The sequence below is a fragment of the Hemitrygon akajei genome, chromosome 26 (assembly GCF_048418815.1).
Source record: "Hemitrygon akajei chromosome 26, sHemAka1.3, whole genome shotgun sequence".
NCBI lineage: Eukaryota > Metazoa > Chordata > Chondrichthyes > Myliobatiformes > Dasyatidae > Hemitrygon > Hemitrygon akajei.
Window position 1 is genome coordinate 44656538 of NC_133149.1, and position 13302 is coordinate 44669839.

A 13302-nucleotide genomic window follows, 5' to 3' on the forward strand; every position below is an offset into this window, starting at 1 on the left:
AACTACCCCTGGTTCCCCTCCTCCTTCCATTTCTCCCATGGTCAACTCTCCTCTCTTATTAGATTCCTTTTTCTTTAGCGCTTTACCTTTTTCCACCTATCCCCTCCTAGCTTCTTTCTCTATCCTCGCTCCCCCCACCCACCTGGTTCACCTATCACCTGCCAGCTTGTACTCCTCGCCCTCCCCCCTCCTCCTTATTCTGGTTTCTGCCCCCTTCCATTCCAGTCCTGCTGAAGGGTCTTGCCCTAAAACATCAACTGCTTGTTCATTTCCATGGATGCTGCCTGACCTGCTGAGTTCCTCCAGGATTTTGTGTGTCACTTACCTGACCTCTGGAATCCTTTGCATCAATGCTACTCAAGTCAGACATCCGACAAGCTAACCCATAAGCTAGAGCTCTCTTCCCCTGAATGACAGCATAATGTAACAATCTATGAAAGCATAAAAAAAGAGTAGTTGGTTGGCAGGGTGACAAAGCTCTGAAATAAGAAATACTGTAATTCAAATAAATTAGTTTTTCTGCAATAGTACGTAAATTGGTGTAAATTACATAGTGACATACAAAAGGCTGGAGGAACTCAGCAGGTCAGGCAGCATCTGTGGACAGGAATAAACATTTCAAACTGAGACCCTTCATCAAGATGCCTGATGAATAAACATTGGCTCTTTATTCCTCTATAGATGCTGCCTGACCTGCTGAGTCCCTCCAGCATTTTGTATGTTGCTGCTCTGGATTTTCAGTCTCGTGTTTAGTAAAATTACATGTTTGGCAATTTTTTTTGTTACAATACTGCTAAATATATCTTGTGGTAGTTGACTCATCCATTTCCACTGAGATTATCTAAAAAGATCATCAGATACACTGGTATTGACTTATCTCTCTTTTTTTAATGTTATGCACAAAAGCATAAGGAGAATCAGATTTCCTGGAAGAAATGGAATGCATCCAATACATGCTTATTTACATTCTGATCCATACCTGTTCCTTAGAAGTCACACAATGACTACTGTTCCACACTCTCGCCACCCTCTGAGTAAAGAAGTGCCATCTCATTTTTCCCGTAAACATTTCACTTTTCACCATTAACCCATGACCTCTGACTGTAGTCCCACCCAACCTCAGTGGAAAAAGCCTGCTTGTTTTTACCCTATCTATACCCCTCATAATTTTGTACACCTCTGTCAAATCTCCCCCATTATCCTACATACCAGGGAATAAGGTCCTAACCTATTCATCCTTTCCCTATAACTCGGTCCTCAAGTCCTTGTAAAATTTCTCTGTACTTTTTCCAATATATTAGTACAAAGAGGAAACTGATTGAAGCACTGTTGTTGGATTTTTATGAGACAGCGAGTATGGAAGTGGGGTTCTTCCCTGCAGAGTGCTGCCCATCAGTTTCTGATGTACCCTGGTTTCAAGCAAAGGTCCTCTCAACGTACTTCTTAGGAAAATCTGAATAACTGGCACTCTACAGATGAAAATCAACAAACTATGATTCACTGTAGGACAGCAAACAAGGAAATCAACCTTAATCTAAATACAAAAAGACAAAATTAATTTTTATTTAGGTCTAACTGTGCCAGAATGGTAAATGTACAACATAAGGGTCAAATAATGAACACAAGATATTCTGCAGATGCTAGAAATCCAGAGCTGCTTAACCTGTTGAGTTTCTCCAGAATTTCGAGGATCAAATAATATCTATCTTAAAATTCACATTAGGGAAATCTATATTACTGTGAATGGCATGGCAAAATTATTTATAAATGATTATGATATTCAACTGGAATATTCGCTAACAATAATACCCATTCCATAACCTTTGTACTAGGCTGGACAACAGATTTTTTTCTAGCCACCTATTTTTAGTGCATTATATTCTGGTGAAAGAAGGAAGAAGGGAGTTGATGTGTGCTCAGAAGGAGCAGGGCAAATGAGCTTGCGTAGATTCAGAAACTTTAACAAGCATCTATACCATGGAGACGTTGCATCACAGCCAGGTATGAAAACACCAATGCCCAGGAATGGAAGAGTTCACAGAAAGTGGTGAATGTGGCACAGTTCATCACAGGCAAAGTCCTCCTCACTATTGCACTGCCACAAGAGAACAGGATCTATTGTCAAGTACCCCCAACATCCAGACCATGTTCTCTTCTTACTGCTGCTTTGGGCAGATGGTGGGTGTCACACCACCAGTTTCAGGAACAGTTATTACCCTACAACTATCAGGGCCCTGAGCCAGCATAGATTACTTCACTCACCTTAACTCTAAATTGATTTCACAACCTATGGACTCACTTTCAAGGACTCTACAATCATGTTTTCAGTATTATTTATTTGTTTATTTTGTTTCCACATACGTTTTATTTTGCACATTGGTTGTTGTCAATCTTTATGAATAATTTTTTGTGGGTTCTATTGTGTTTCTTTATTTTCCTGTAAATGCCTGTAGGAAAATGAATCTCAAGGTGACATATACAGACTTTGATTATAAATTTACTTTGACTTGACCTTCAGCTAAATGTTTTTATCATTCATTGTATTCCTGCCACCGGGATCAGACTGGCGTTAGGGGTTAGCACGATGGTATTACACCTTGGGGCATTGAAGTTCTGTATGATCTCCCTGCAAAATGTGTGGGTTTCCTCTGGGTGCTCCAGTTTCCTCCCACAGTCCAAAGACGTATGGATTAGTGGGTTCATTGGTCAATGTAAATTGCCCTGTGATTAGGGTACGGTTAAATTGGTGGGTTGCTGGGCAATGCAGATCATTAGCCAGAAGGGTCTATACTACACTGTATCACTAAATAAAATAAAATAAAAATAAATAACAGCTGTTGCTTAACTTACGTGTTGCCATACTTGTCCACTGACAGGACGTCTTCAGGCGACAGGGCAACAAGGCTGCTCTCGATCTGTTGCAGTTGAAACTGGAAGAAAGACAATGCGGAGCTTTCTGGAAGATACTGCTGTTGAGAAACTTCCAGTTCCAGAGAGGATCGGCTGCTCTGTGTATTACTCGATGCAGCCTGCCCTAACACTTTTGGCTTTGGCAGTGGCGACTGAGGATGTGACAGATGTCTGGTGTTGTGAGGATAGCACTGATGCAGACAGAAAAGTTTGCCTTTCTCAGAATTGTCCACACAGCACTCTCTGGCAAAGGCTGCCAACCAGCCTGGTGAACGGTACCAAGACTCACATTCTGAAACTGAATAGGGTTTGTACGATGGAGAGACCAGATCCAGGCGGGCTGCATCGTTCTCATAGAGGTAACCCACGTTGTAGTGGAAGGCTGGGTTGTTAGCTTGTAGAACAGGGTGATGGTTTCTGGAGTGCAGGTCTCTGAGGCTGACAGGACAGCCCATGTAATACCTCTGAGGGCAATTAATTCCAATCTGTCCCTGATGGGGTTGCAGTCCCCCTTGCTTCAGATCTGTCTCCAAAACTTCCACCAAATCTTCCAACAAATCTTCAACATTTTTTGGAGGACAAACATTCATCTTTTTTGTCTGGAAAGATAAACAAAAGAGGAAGTCATTTGTTGATTCAGGAAATATACCAGATTTAACACTTTTAACATATCTTTAGCAAAATGAGGAGTTCAATAATGATGCAAATTATGTAATTAACATGAATGCGAATATCGTACAAATAACACATTGTGTTTTCCACTTCCTAGAAACAATTATGGGATTTCAAATTTCACTAGGGTAATTAAAACATTTGCATACAAGTTATATAAAAAAACAGAAAATAATAATAAAAAAAGTTTGCTGATGAGTTCAAAGTAAATTTACTATCAAAGTATCTATATATCACCATACACTAATCTGAGATTCATTTTCTTGTAGGCATTCACCATAAAACAAAGAAATATATTAGTAACATTGAAAAACTACACATAAACAAATACAAACAACCTACGTGCCGAGGAAGACAAAATGGGCAAATAAATAAACAAACAAACAAATAATGCTGAGACTATGAGTTGTAGAGTCACTGTTCATCAAGATGGTTCTGATGACACACAAAGCTTTGCGGGCTGTTCACAAGTCTTCGAGATGGAGGATAACATAAGCTCTTGTTCTCTCACTATAAGGATTTGCCTGACTGTTTCGGTACATGGATTGCTGCTGAACCCTTACCCTGATGCTGAGTTACCACGAGGAACAGAAAGGGTTACATGTTACTAAGTTGAGCAAGATACTCGACTACAGAAAGAATGACATGAAGGTACTGCTATGCAGTCAAACACAAGCTAGGGAGGCATGGACAGAGTGGACAGCCAGAGTTTTCTCCAAGGGATGGTAATGGCTAGTATGAAGGGGCATAATCTTAAGATGATTGGAGGGATGTCAAAGTTTTTAAAAAAATACAGAATCAGGTTTAATATCACTGATATGTCATGAAACTTGTTGTTTTGTGACAGCAGTACAGTGCAAGACATAAAAAAGGTGACCCTGGTAAAGCTCAGCAACTACTTTCCGGCAGCAAACATAACAAAGAAAAGAATTAAATACTTTACAACGCACACAAAATGCTGGAAGAACTCAGCAGGCCAGGCAGCAGCTATGGAAAAAGTACAGCCAATGTTTCTGGCCAAGACCCTTCTTTAGGACTAAAAATGAAGGGAGAAAACACCAGAATGAAAAGGTGGGGAGAGGGGAAGGAGGGTAGCTGGAAGGTGATTGCTGAAGCCAAGGGGGTGGGAAAGGTCAAGGGCTGGAGAAGGAGGAATTTGATAGGAGAGCAGAGTGGACTGTAGGAGGAAAAAGAAGATGACCCGGGGGAGGAGATAGGCAGGTGGGAAGAGATAAGAGCCGCAGAGTGGGGAACAGAACAAGAGGAGAGTGGTGAGGGATTTTTTTTAAATCAGAAGGATAAATCAATACTCATGCTATCTAGTTGGATGGTACCCAGACAGAATACAAAGTGTTGCTCCTCCACCCTGAGCGTGGCCTCATCGTGGCACAAGAGGAGGCCATGGACTGACATGCCCGAACGGGAATGGGGATTGGAATTGAAATGCTGGGGGACACCAGGAAGTTACGCTTCTGGTGGATGGAGTGGAGGTGTTCAGTGAAGCAGTCCCCCAGTTTACAACGGGTCTCACCAATGTAGAGAATACGGCATCGGGAGCATTGGACACAATAGACAACCCCAACAGATTTACAAGTGTTGCCTCACCTGGAAGGACTGCTTGGGGCTCTGAGTGGAGGTGAGTGGGCAGGTGTGGCTCTTTGGCTGCTTGCAGGGTTAAGTGCCGGGACAGAGATTAGTGAGGAGGGACGAATGGACAAGGGAATCACAGAGGGAGAGATTTCTGCAGAAAGCAGAGAAAGTGAGGGAAGGGAAATAAATATATGTTTGGTGGAAGGATCCCTTTGGAGAAGGCAAAAGTTGTGGAGTATGATGTGCTGGATGCAGAGGCTCACACTTTTCCTGGTAAATGATCGCTGCAAACAATAGCTCATAACTTTCTTGTCGGAATTGGGCTTTTGAGCCGCCTATACAACGTGGCAGGCTTTTTTGTGGTGTGAACTGAAAGCAGTTGCAGCCTGGTGTGTACGGGCTGAATCAAGGTGGCAGGGCCCGGGCCTGAGAGCATGGAATGAGTCGATGTATGCCCATTGCTGGAGCAGACTTGGAAGCAAGTCAATGTGGCAGAACCAAGGCAAGGTGAGCAAAGGTGAGGCAAAGTCGAGGTGGAGTGAGGAAAGATCTGAGGTTTGGAGCTCTGATCCATTTAAGTGCAGGGCTGAATTGGAAAAGCCGGTACAGTTCAAATCGAGGCGGTGGGGCTCAGGCCCGAGAGCAAATGGAAGCAGCGAGGCCCGGGTCCGAGAGCAAAGAACGACCCAAGATTTGGACAATTTAAGCTCCAGGCCAGGTCAGCTTGCTGCTCCAGTTTACTCATCTCTGTGCTGAACCGAGGCTGTGGCCTGCAACTTATGGGCTACTGAATCAGCTGCAGTGATGACTGGCTTCATATCTGTGACTCAACTTACATGAATTTCAGTTCTGAATGTGATTTGCTTACTTTTATGCTTGAACATTTTTTCTCTCTCTTGGCATTGGATGTTTGATGATCTTTTTTTTAAAAAAAAGGGTTCTACTGAGCTTCCTTGTTTTGTGGCTGCCTGTAAGGAGATGAATTTGAAGGTTGTGTATAGTATACATACTTTGATAATAAATACACTTTAAACTTTGAAGAAATATATTAAATAAGATCATAAGACATAGGAGCAGAATTAGGCCATTTGGCTCATCGAGTCTGCTCTGCCACTCCATCATGGCTGATCCTTCTTTTCCCCTGGCATACTGCTAGTGTCTTCCACAGTGAAGATTGATACAAAATACTCATTTAGTTCATCAGCCATCTCCTTGCCCCCCGTTATTATTTATCAGGCCTCATCTTCCAGCGGTCCTCTATCCACTCTCATCTCTTTTTTATTTTTGACATACTTGAAAACACTTCTACTATCCACTTTGATATTGTTTGCTAACTTGCTTTCATATTTCATCTTTTCCCACCTAATAATTCTTTTAGTTGTTCTCTGTAGGTTTTTAAAAGCTTCCCAATCCTCTATCTTCCTGCTATTTTTTGTTTTGTTGTATGCCCTCTTTTTTTTGCTCTTACATTAACTTTGACCTCCCTTGTCAGACATGGTTGTACTAAAGTGGTGCCAAAAACAGCAAAAATAGTGTGTTAGTGTTCATGGGTTATTGATTGTGCATTCAGAGTGGTAAGTGCATTAGATACATTAGGGATATTTACAAGATTCTTAGATAGTCAATGGATGAAAGAAAAATGGAGGGTTATAGTCTTTGCTAGGGGAAGTGTTAGATTGATCTCAGAATAGCTTAAAAGGTCAGCACACATCACGGGCCAAATGGCCTGTACTGTTCTTTAAAGTTCTATATTCTGTTTCCAACATTTTCTTTTTTTCATTAACTTTGAAGTTGTTAGCACTATCTCAACATCCATTATCGAAGATTACCACCATCCGGGCCATGCCATTTTCTTACAGTTAAGAGTCAGGTAGGAGATCCAGAATCCTGAAGTCCACCAGGTTCAGGAACAGTTACTTCTCTTCAACCAACTTCTCTTCTTGGACCAACTACCTCAGTACAGTAACAGTATGATCATTTTGCATTACAATGGACATTTCTGTTTGTTTTAATTGCATTCTTTCTTGCATAAGTTATTACTTTTATATAATTAACATTTAAGTGATGTTTTTCTTATGAATTTTGTATTCTTAACATTATGTGCCTATTAAGTTACTTCGAGTAAGAATCCTGTACATCCATGTAAATAAAACATAGAATTGGCCCTTCAGTTCATGGCATTGTGCTACCCTTTAAACCTATCCTTCCCTCCCTCATAGCCATCCATTTTTTTTTCAGTCATGTGCCTATCTAAAACTCGATAATGTATCAGTGTCAGGCTGCACATGCAAGCTCCTCCCAGTCTCAACCCAGCTAACAGCAGCCATCTGCCACTTGTTTCCAGCTCATGACCTGCAGCCTTTTTAAACCCAGCTCTCACCCACAATCCTTGTTCACTCAGATGAACCAGCCAGCCTCAACCAGTAACTCCTAGCCCTCAGTTACCTTGTGTAAATACCCATTCCCTCTTGTTTTATGGCCTCTTGTAGCTTGTTATTTTGCAGTTTATTATTAAAATGATTGCTCACCACAAAGTTGGCTCTGCTGCTCAGCTTTTGGGTCAAGCCTCTCCATTTCCTGACAATCTGCATCTACCACAAACCCTGGCAACACATTCCATATAGTCACCACTCTTTGTGTGGAAAAAAAAAACTTACCTATGACATTTCCACCCCCCCATGCTTTCCTCCAATCACCTTAAAATTATGTGCCCTCCTATCAGCCATTTCTGCTCTAGGAAAAAGTTTCTGACTGTCCACTTGATCTATGCTTCTTATCATCTTGTAAACCTCCATCAAGTTACTTCTCATCCTCTTTCATTCCGAACAGGAAAACCCTAGCTCACTCAACCTATCCAAATAAGGCTCTAATTGAGACAGCATCCTGGTAAGTCTCTTCTGCATCCTCTCTAAAGCTTTCCCAACCTTCTTATAATGAAGTAACCAGAACTGAACACAGGACTGCAAGTCTAACCAGAGATTTTTTTTTAAAAAAGAGCTGCAACATCACCTCATAGCTCTTGAACACAATCCCCTGACTAATGAGGCCACCTTCACCAACCTATCAAGTTGTGCTGGAACTTTGAGGGATCTATGGATATGAACCCCAAGATCCTTCTGTTCCTCCACACTGCTAAGAATCTTGCCATTAACCCTGTATTCTGCCTTCAAACTTGATGTTCCAAAGTGAATCACTTCAAAATTTTCCAAATTGCTCTTCATCTGCCACTTCTCAGCTCAGCTCTGCAGTTTATCATTCCTCCATTGTAAGCTAAAACATCTTCTACACTATCTACAATAACACCAACCTTCGCGTCATCTGCAAACTTGCTAACTCACCCTTCCACTTCCTCATCAAGGTCATTTATAAGAATCACAAAGAGGAGAGGTCCCAGAACAGATTGCTGTGGAACACCACTGGTCACCGACCTCCATGCAGGATACACTCCATCTACTTCTACCCTCTGCGTTCTGTGGACAAGCCAATTCTGAATCCATGTAGCCAAGTTTCCCTCGATCCCATGCCTCCTGACTCTCTGAATGAGCCTGTCATGGGGAACCTTATCGAACACTTTACAAAAATCCATATACACCACATCCACTGCTTTACTTTCCATCTTCAATGATATCCACCATCTAGGCCATGACATCTTCTCATAGCTACCATTGGGCAAGAGGTCCAGAAGCCTGAAGACCCACACCACCAGATTCAGGGACAACCATTTATTTTTTTTTGAAAGACTGCTTATTCCTCTCCATAGATGCAGCCTGACCTGCCAAGTTCCTCTAGCATTTTGCTCTACCTTCATCAATTTGTTTTGTCACTTCCCTGAAGAATTTAATCAGGATCAGAAGGTATAACCTGCCCCTCACCAGGCCACTACTGTGCTTATGATAATGAACTCGATTTGAAACTGTTATCAAAACCCAGTTGGCTAATTGACTCAAGACACTGATGGCTGGAACTCCTTTCTGCTTTTTGCAACATTCCTGGTCCTGTATATGGTCCAACAAGTGGTATTGTACCACTTGGAATAAAACCCGACTAACGTATCCCCAGGCAGAGGCAAGATTGAATTCTGTCATTTCAATCAAAACAACTGCTGAGGTTCAGAATCTGAAACGAAACAGAAAAAGCCTGCAACAGTTTTGCAGTGAGAAGAGAAATCTCTGCCAAGTGTTTCCAGCATTTCAAAGAATCACTTTGAAACTGAAGAAGATCCAGAACAAACAAGTTATTTTAGATTGCTGAGATATTTGGAGAGGGATAGTCAGAACAAAAGTAAAATCTCTGAAATGCCTGGGAGGCATAAACTATTGATGGGTTAATAAAGGAAAATGAGACAGAACACAGAGGAACAGGTAAGACTAGGAAGTTCAGGTCAGAAATTGTAGAAAAATGCCCAGTAAAGTTACTAGAAAACAAAGTAGAATTATAAAAGTTGAATATTGTGCTCAAAATAAGAGGCTAAGGGTTTAAGATCAGAAGCATGAGAATGGAACAGGATATCAGGGGCAGTTTGAGATAATTAGCAGGTAACCATCTAGATAATTACATGGATAGGAGAGGTTTAAAGGGTTATGGGCCAAATATGAACAGGTAGGACTAGCTTGCTTTCATGAGTTGGGCCAAAGGGCCTATTTCCATGTTGTATGACTCTATGAATAGCTTACAGAACAGATAAGGAGAGCTGCTGAAATCAATATTGAATTTGGAATATTGAAAATTGGAATATTGAAAATACCGAATTTTCCACATCCGGTGGAAGATGTGATGCTATGCCTCAAGATCACATTGAGCCTCATTATAACATGTACAGCTCACAGTGAGAGTGGAAGGGAAAAGTTAAATGACCGGTAACTCTGATCTGTGATTCATTTCATTAATACAGAGAAAAAAGCATTATGATCACGGGATGCAAACCAGTGGCTTAAAAGGAGTGAAAGTGATTTGCTGTTTCACTTGGAAGGACCGTTTGGTTCCCTGAGAGGTGGTAAGGGAAAAGTTGACAAGATGTGCATTCTGTTTCCTGTTGTTGTGAGGGGGAATGTCTATATGGTTAGAGATGGATGAATGCTACAGGGTTTGGCAAAGTGAGCAGTGCTATCAGAATGAGAAGATGTGTCTGCTGCTGGAATATCACGGAAGGTAACAGATATTGTGAAAGATCATCTACTGAATGCAGAGGCTGGTGAGGTGGAAGTGAAGGCAGGGAAACTCAAAGCCAAAGTCAAATTTGAGTTTAACGTCAAATGCACAAGTGCATGTATGCACAGGTGCAATGAAAAACTTATTACAGCAGCATGACAGGCACATAGTTCCATTCTCAAGGAAAAAAAACATAAATTAGGGCATAAACATAAATAGGGGTCAGCAATACTGGATTGCGTATTATGTAATGAGTTGGAGGCGATTAGGAAGCTTAAGGTAAAAGAACCCTTAGGAATCAGCGATCACAATATGATTGAGTTTAACTTGAAATCTGACAGGGAGAAAGTGAAGTCTGATGTAGCAGTATTTCAGTGGAGTAAGGGAAATTACAGTGGTATGAGAGAGGCATTAGCCAAAGTAAATTGGAAGGAGCTGCTGGCAGGGATGTCAGCAGAGCAGCAATGGTGTGAGTTTCTGGGAAAAGTGAGGAAGGTGCAGGGTAGATGTATTCCAAAAAACAAAGGAATACTCAAATGGCAAAATAGTACAACTGTGGCTGACAGGAAGGTCAAAGCTAATGTAAGAACAAAAGAAGGGCATACAACAAAGCACAAATTAGCAGGAAAATAGAGGACTGGGAAGTTTTTGAAAACCTACAGAGAGCAACGAAAAAAATCATTAGGACGGAGAGACGAAATATGAAAGCAAGCTAGCAAACGATATCAAAGTGGATAGTAAAAGCTTTTTCAAATATGCAAAAAATGAGAGATGAGAGTGGATTAGGACCACTAAAAATAAGGCCAAAGATATAATAATGGAGGTCATGGAGATGGCAGATGAACTTCACTGTGGAAGACATTAACAGTATGCCAGATGTTGTAGTGTGTGAAGGAAGAGTAGTGGGTGCAGTTACTATTACAAGGGAGAAGGTGCTCAAAAAGCTGAAATACCCAAGGGTACATAAGTCACCTGGACCAGATGAACTGCTCCCCTGGGTTCTGAAAGAGGTAGCTGTAGAGATTATGGAGGCATTGGTAATGATCTTTCAAAAATCACTGGGCTCTGGCAATTATCATTCCACTCTTTAAGATAGGAGGAAGGAAGCTGAAAGAAATTATAGACCAGTTAGCCTGACCTTAGTGGTTGAGAAGATGTTGAGTCAATTGTTCAGGATGAGATTATGGAGTACTTGGTGACACAGGACAAGGTAGGACAAAGTCAGCATGGGTTCCTTAAGGGAAAATCTTGCCTGACGAACCTGTTGGAATTCCTTGAGAAGATTACACGTAGGATAGATAAAGGGGATGCAGTGGATGTTGTATATTTGGACTTTCAGAAGGCCTTTGACAATGTGCCACACATGAGGCTGTTTACCAAGTTAAGAGTCCATGATATTACAGGAAAGTTATTGACATGGTTACGGCATTGGCTGATTGGTAGGAGGCAGCAAGTGGGAATAAAAGGATCTTTTTCTGGGTGGCTGCCTGTGACTAGTGGTGTTCCGCAGGGGTTGGTGTTGGGACCACTTCTTTTTATGCTGTATATCAATGATTTAGATGATGGAATAGATGGCTTTGTTGCCAAGTTTGCAGATGATATGAAGATTGGTGGAGTGTTAAGGAAATAGGTAGGCTGCAGAAGGATAGACAGATTAGAAGAATGGGCAAGAAAGTGGCAAATGAAATATAATGTTGTAAACTGTACAGTCATACACTTTGGTAGTAGAAATAAATGTGTGGACTATTTTCTGAATGTGGAGAAAATTCAAAAATATGAGGTGCAAAGGGACTTGGGAGTCTTTGAGCAGAACAGGTTAATTTGCAGGTTGATTTAGTGATGAAATAGGCAAATGTAATGTTAGCACTCATTTCTAGAGGTCTAGAATACAAGAGCAAGGATGTGATGCTGAGGCTTTATAAGCCACTGATGAGGCTTCACCTTGAGTATTGTGAACAGTTTTGGGCCCCTCATCTAAGACAAAATGTGCTGGCATTGGAGAGGTTTCAGAGGAAGTTCGCAAGGATAATTCCAGGAATGAAAGGGTTATCATACAAGGAACGTTTGTTAGCTTTGGGTCTGTAATCGCTGGAATTTTGAACGTTGAGATGAGATCTCATTGAAGCCTTTTGAATGCTGAAAGACCTAGACAGAGTAGACATGGAAGGGTGTTTCTCATGGTGGGGAAGTGGAGGACAAAATGGCCTCCGGATGGAGGGGCGTCCATTTAAAACAGAGATGGAGAGAAATTTCTTTTGCTAGAGTGTGGTGAATTTGTGGAATTTATTACCACTGACAGCTGTGGAGGCCAGGTCTCTAGGTGTATTTAAGGCAGAGCTTGATTGGTTCTTGATTGGATACGGCATCAAAGGTTACAGGGAGAAGGCTGGTGAATGGGGTTGAGAAGAAGAAAAAAGATCAGCCATAACTGAATGGTGGAGCAGACTCGATGGGCCAAATGGCCAAATTCTGCTCTGATGTCTTATGGTCCAAATGGAGGAAATCCACACAGTCACAGTTGATTGTACAAACTCCTTGCAAACAGTGGCAAGAATAGAACCCAGGCTGCTGGCACTGTAATGATATTATGCTAATTACCTCACTATCATGCCACTCAATGTTCCAAGCAGGAATGAGTTCAGCCAGGTGAATGGGTATGTTAGTGGAGAAGAACTGGCTGGGTCTCTAATGAAGCAAGAAACTGAAGGTACTCGGACCAGCTCTTGGCATGTCCAATCTGCATGTTTTAGAAGCTGCATAATACTCACCTGTTTCCTCCCTTTAGCAGAACATGGGTGACCTCTTAGTGTATCCCTTACAACACGTTTTCTTTCTGAAAAAGAACCATCAAAAATGACAATGGACACCATCATAAATACTTAAAAGAAACCTAGACAATTTCTATAACAAAGTCATTTAAATCTCTTACTGTTATTTAATTTCCGGGCCACATCTTCCTGTAGGGGGAGAAAAACAATACCT

The 13302-nt window shown here is 41.5% G+C and overlaps 1 protein-coding gene across 3 annotated transcripts in view; it reads right to left on the reverse strand.

The window, feature by feature from the left end:
• The window catches only part of LOC140716939 (uncharacterized), a 38379-nt gene that overhangs the window by 16553 nt on the left and 8524 nt on the right, over positions 1–13302 (reverse strand). For all 3 annotated transcript variants that reach the window (XR_012096391.1, XM_073030088.1, XM_073030089.1), the window contains exons 3-6: positions 13250–13277; positions 13089–13153; positions 2851–3509; positions 326–431 (exon numbers count right to left, since the gene is read on the reverse strand). Coding sequence is in view for 2 of the 3 variants with exons in the window: in XM_073030088.1 (XP_072886189.1) it covers positions 326–431; positions 2851–3509; positions 13089–13153; positions 13250–13277 (858 nt within the window). In the remaining variant the exon portion in view is untranslated. The remainder of the gene's footprint in view (positions 1–325; positions 432–2850; positions 3510–13088; positions 13154–13249; positions 13278–13302) is intronic.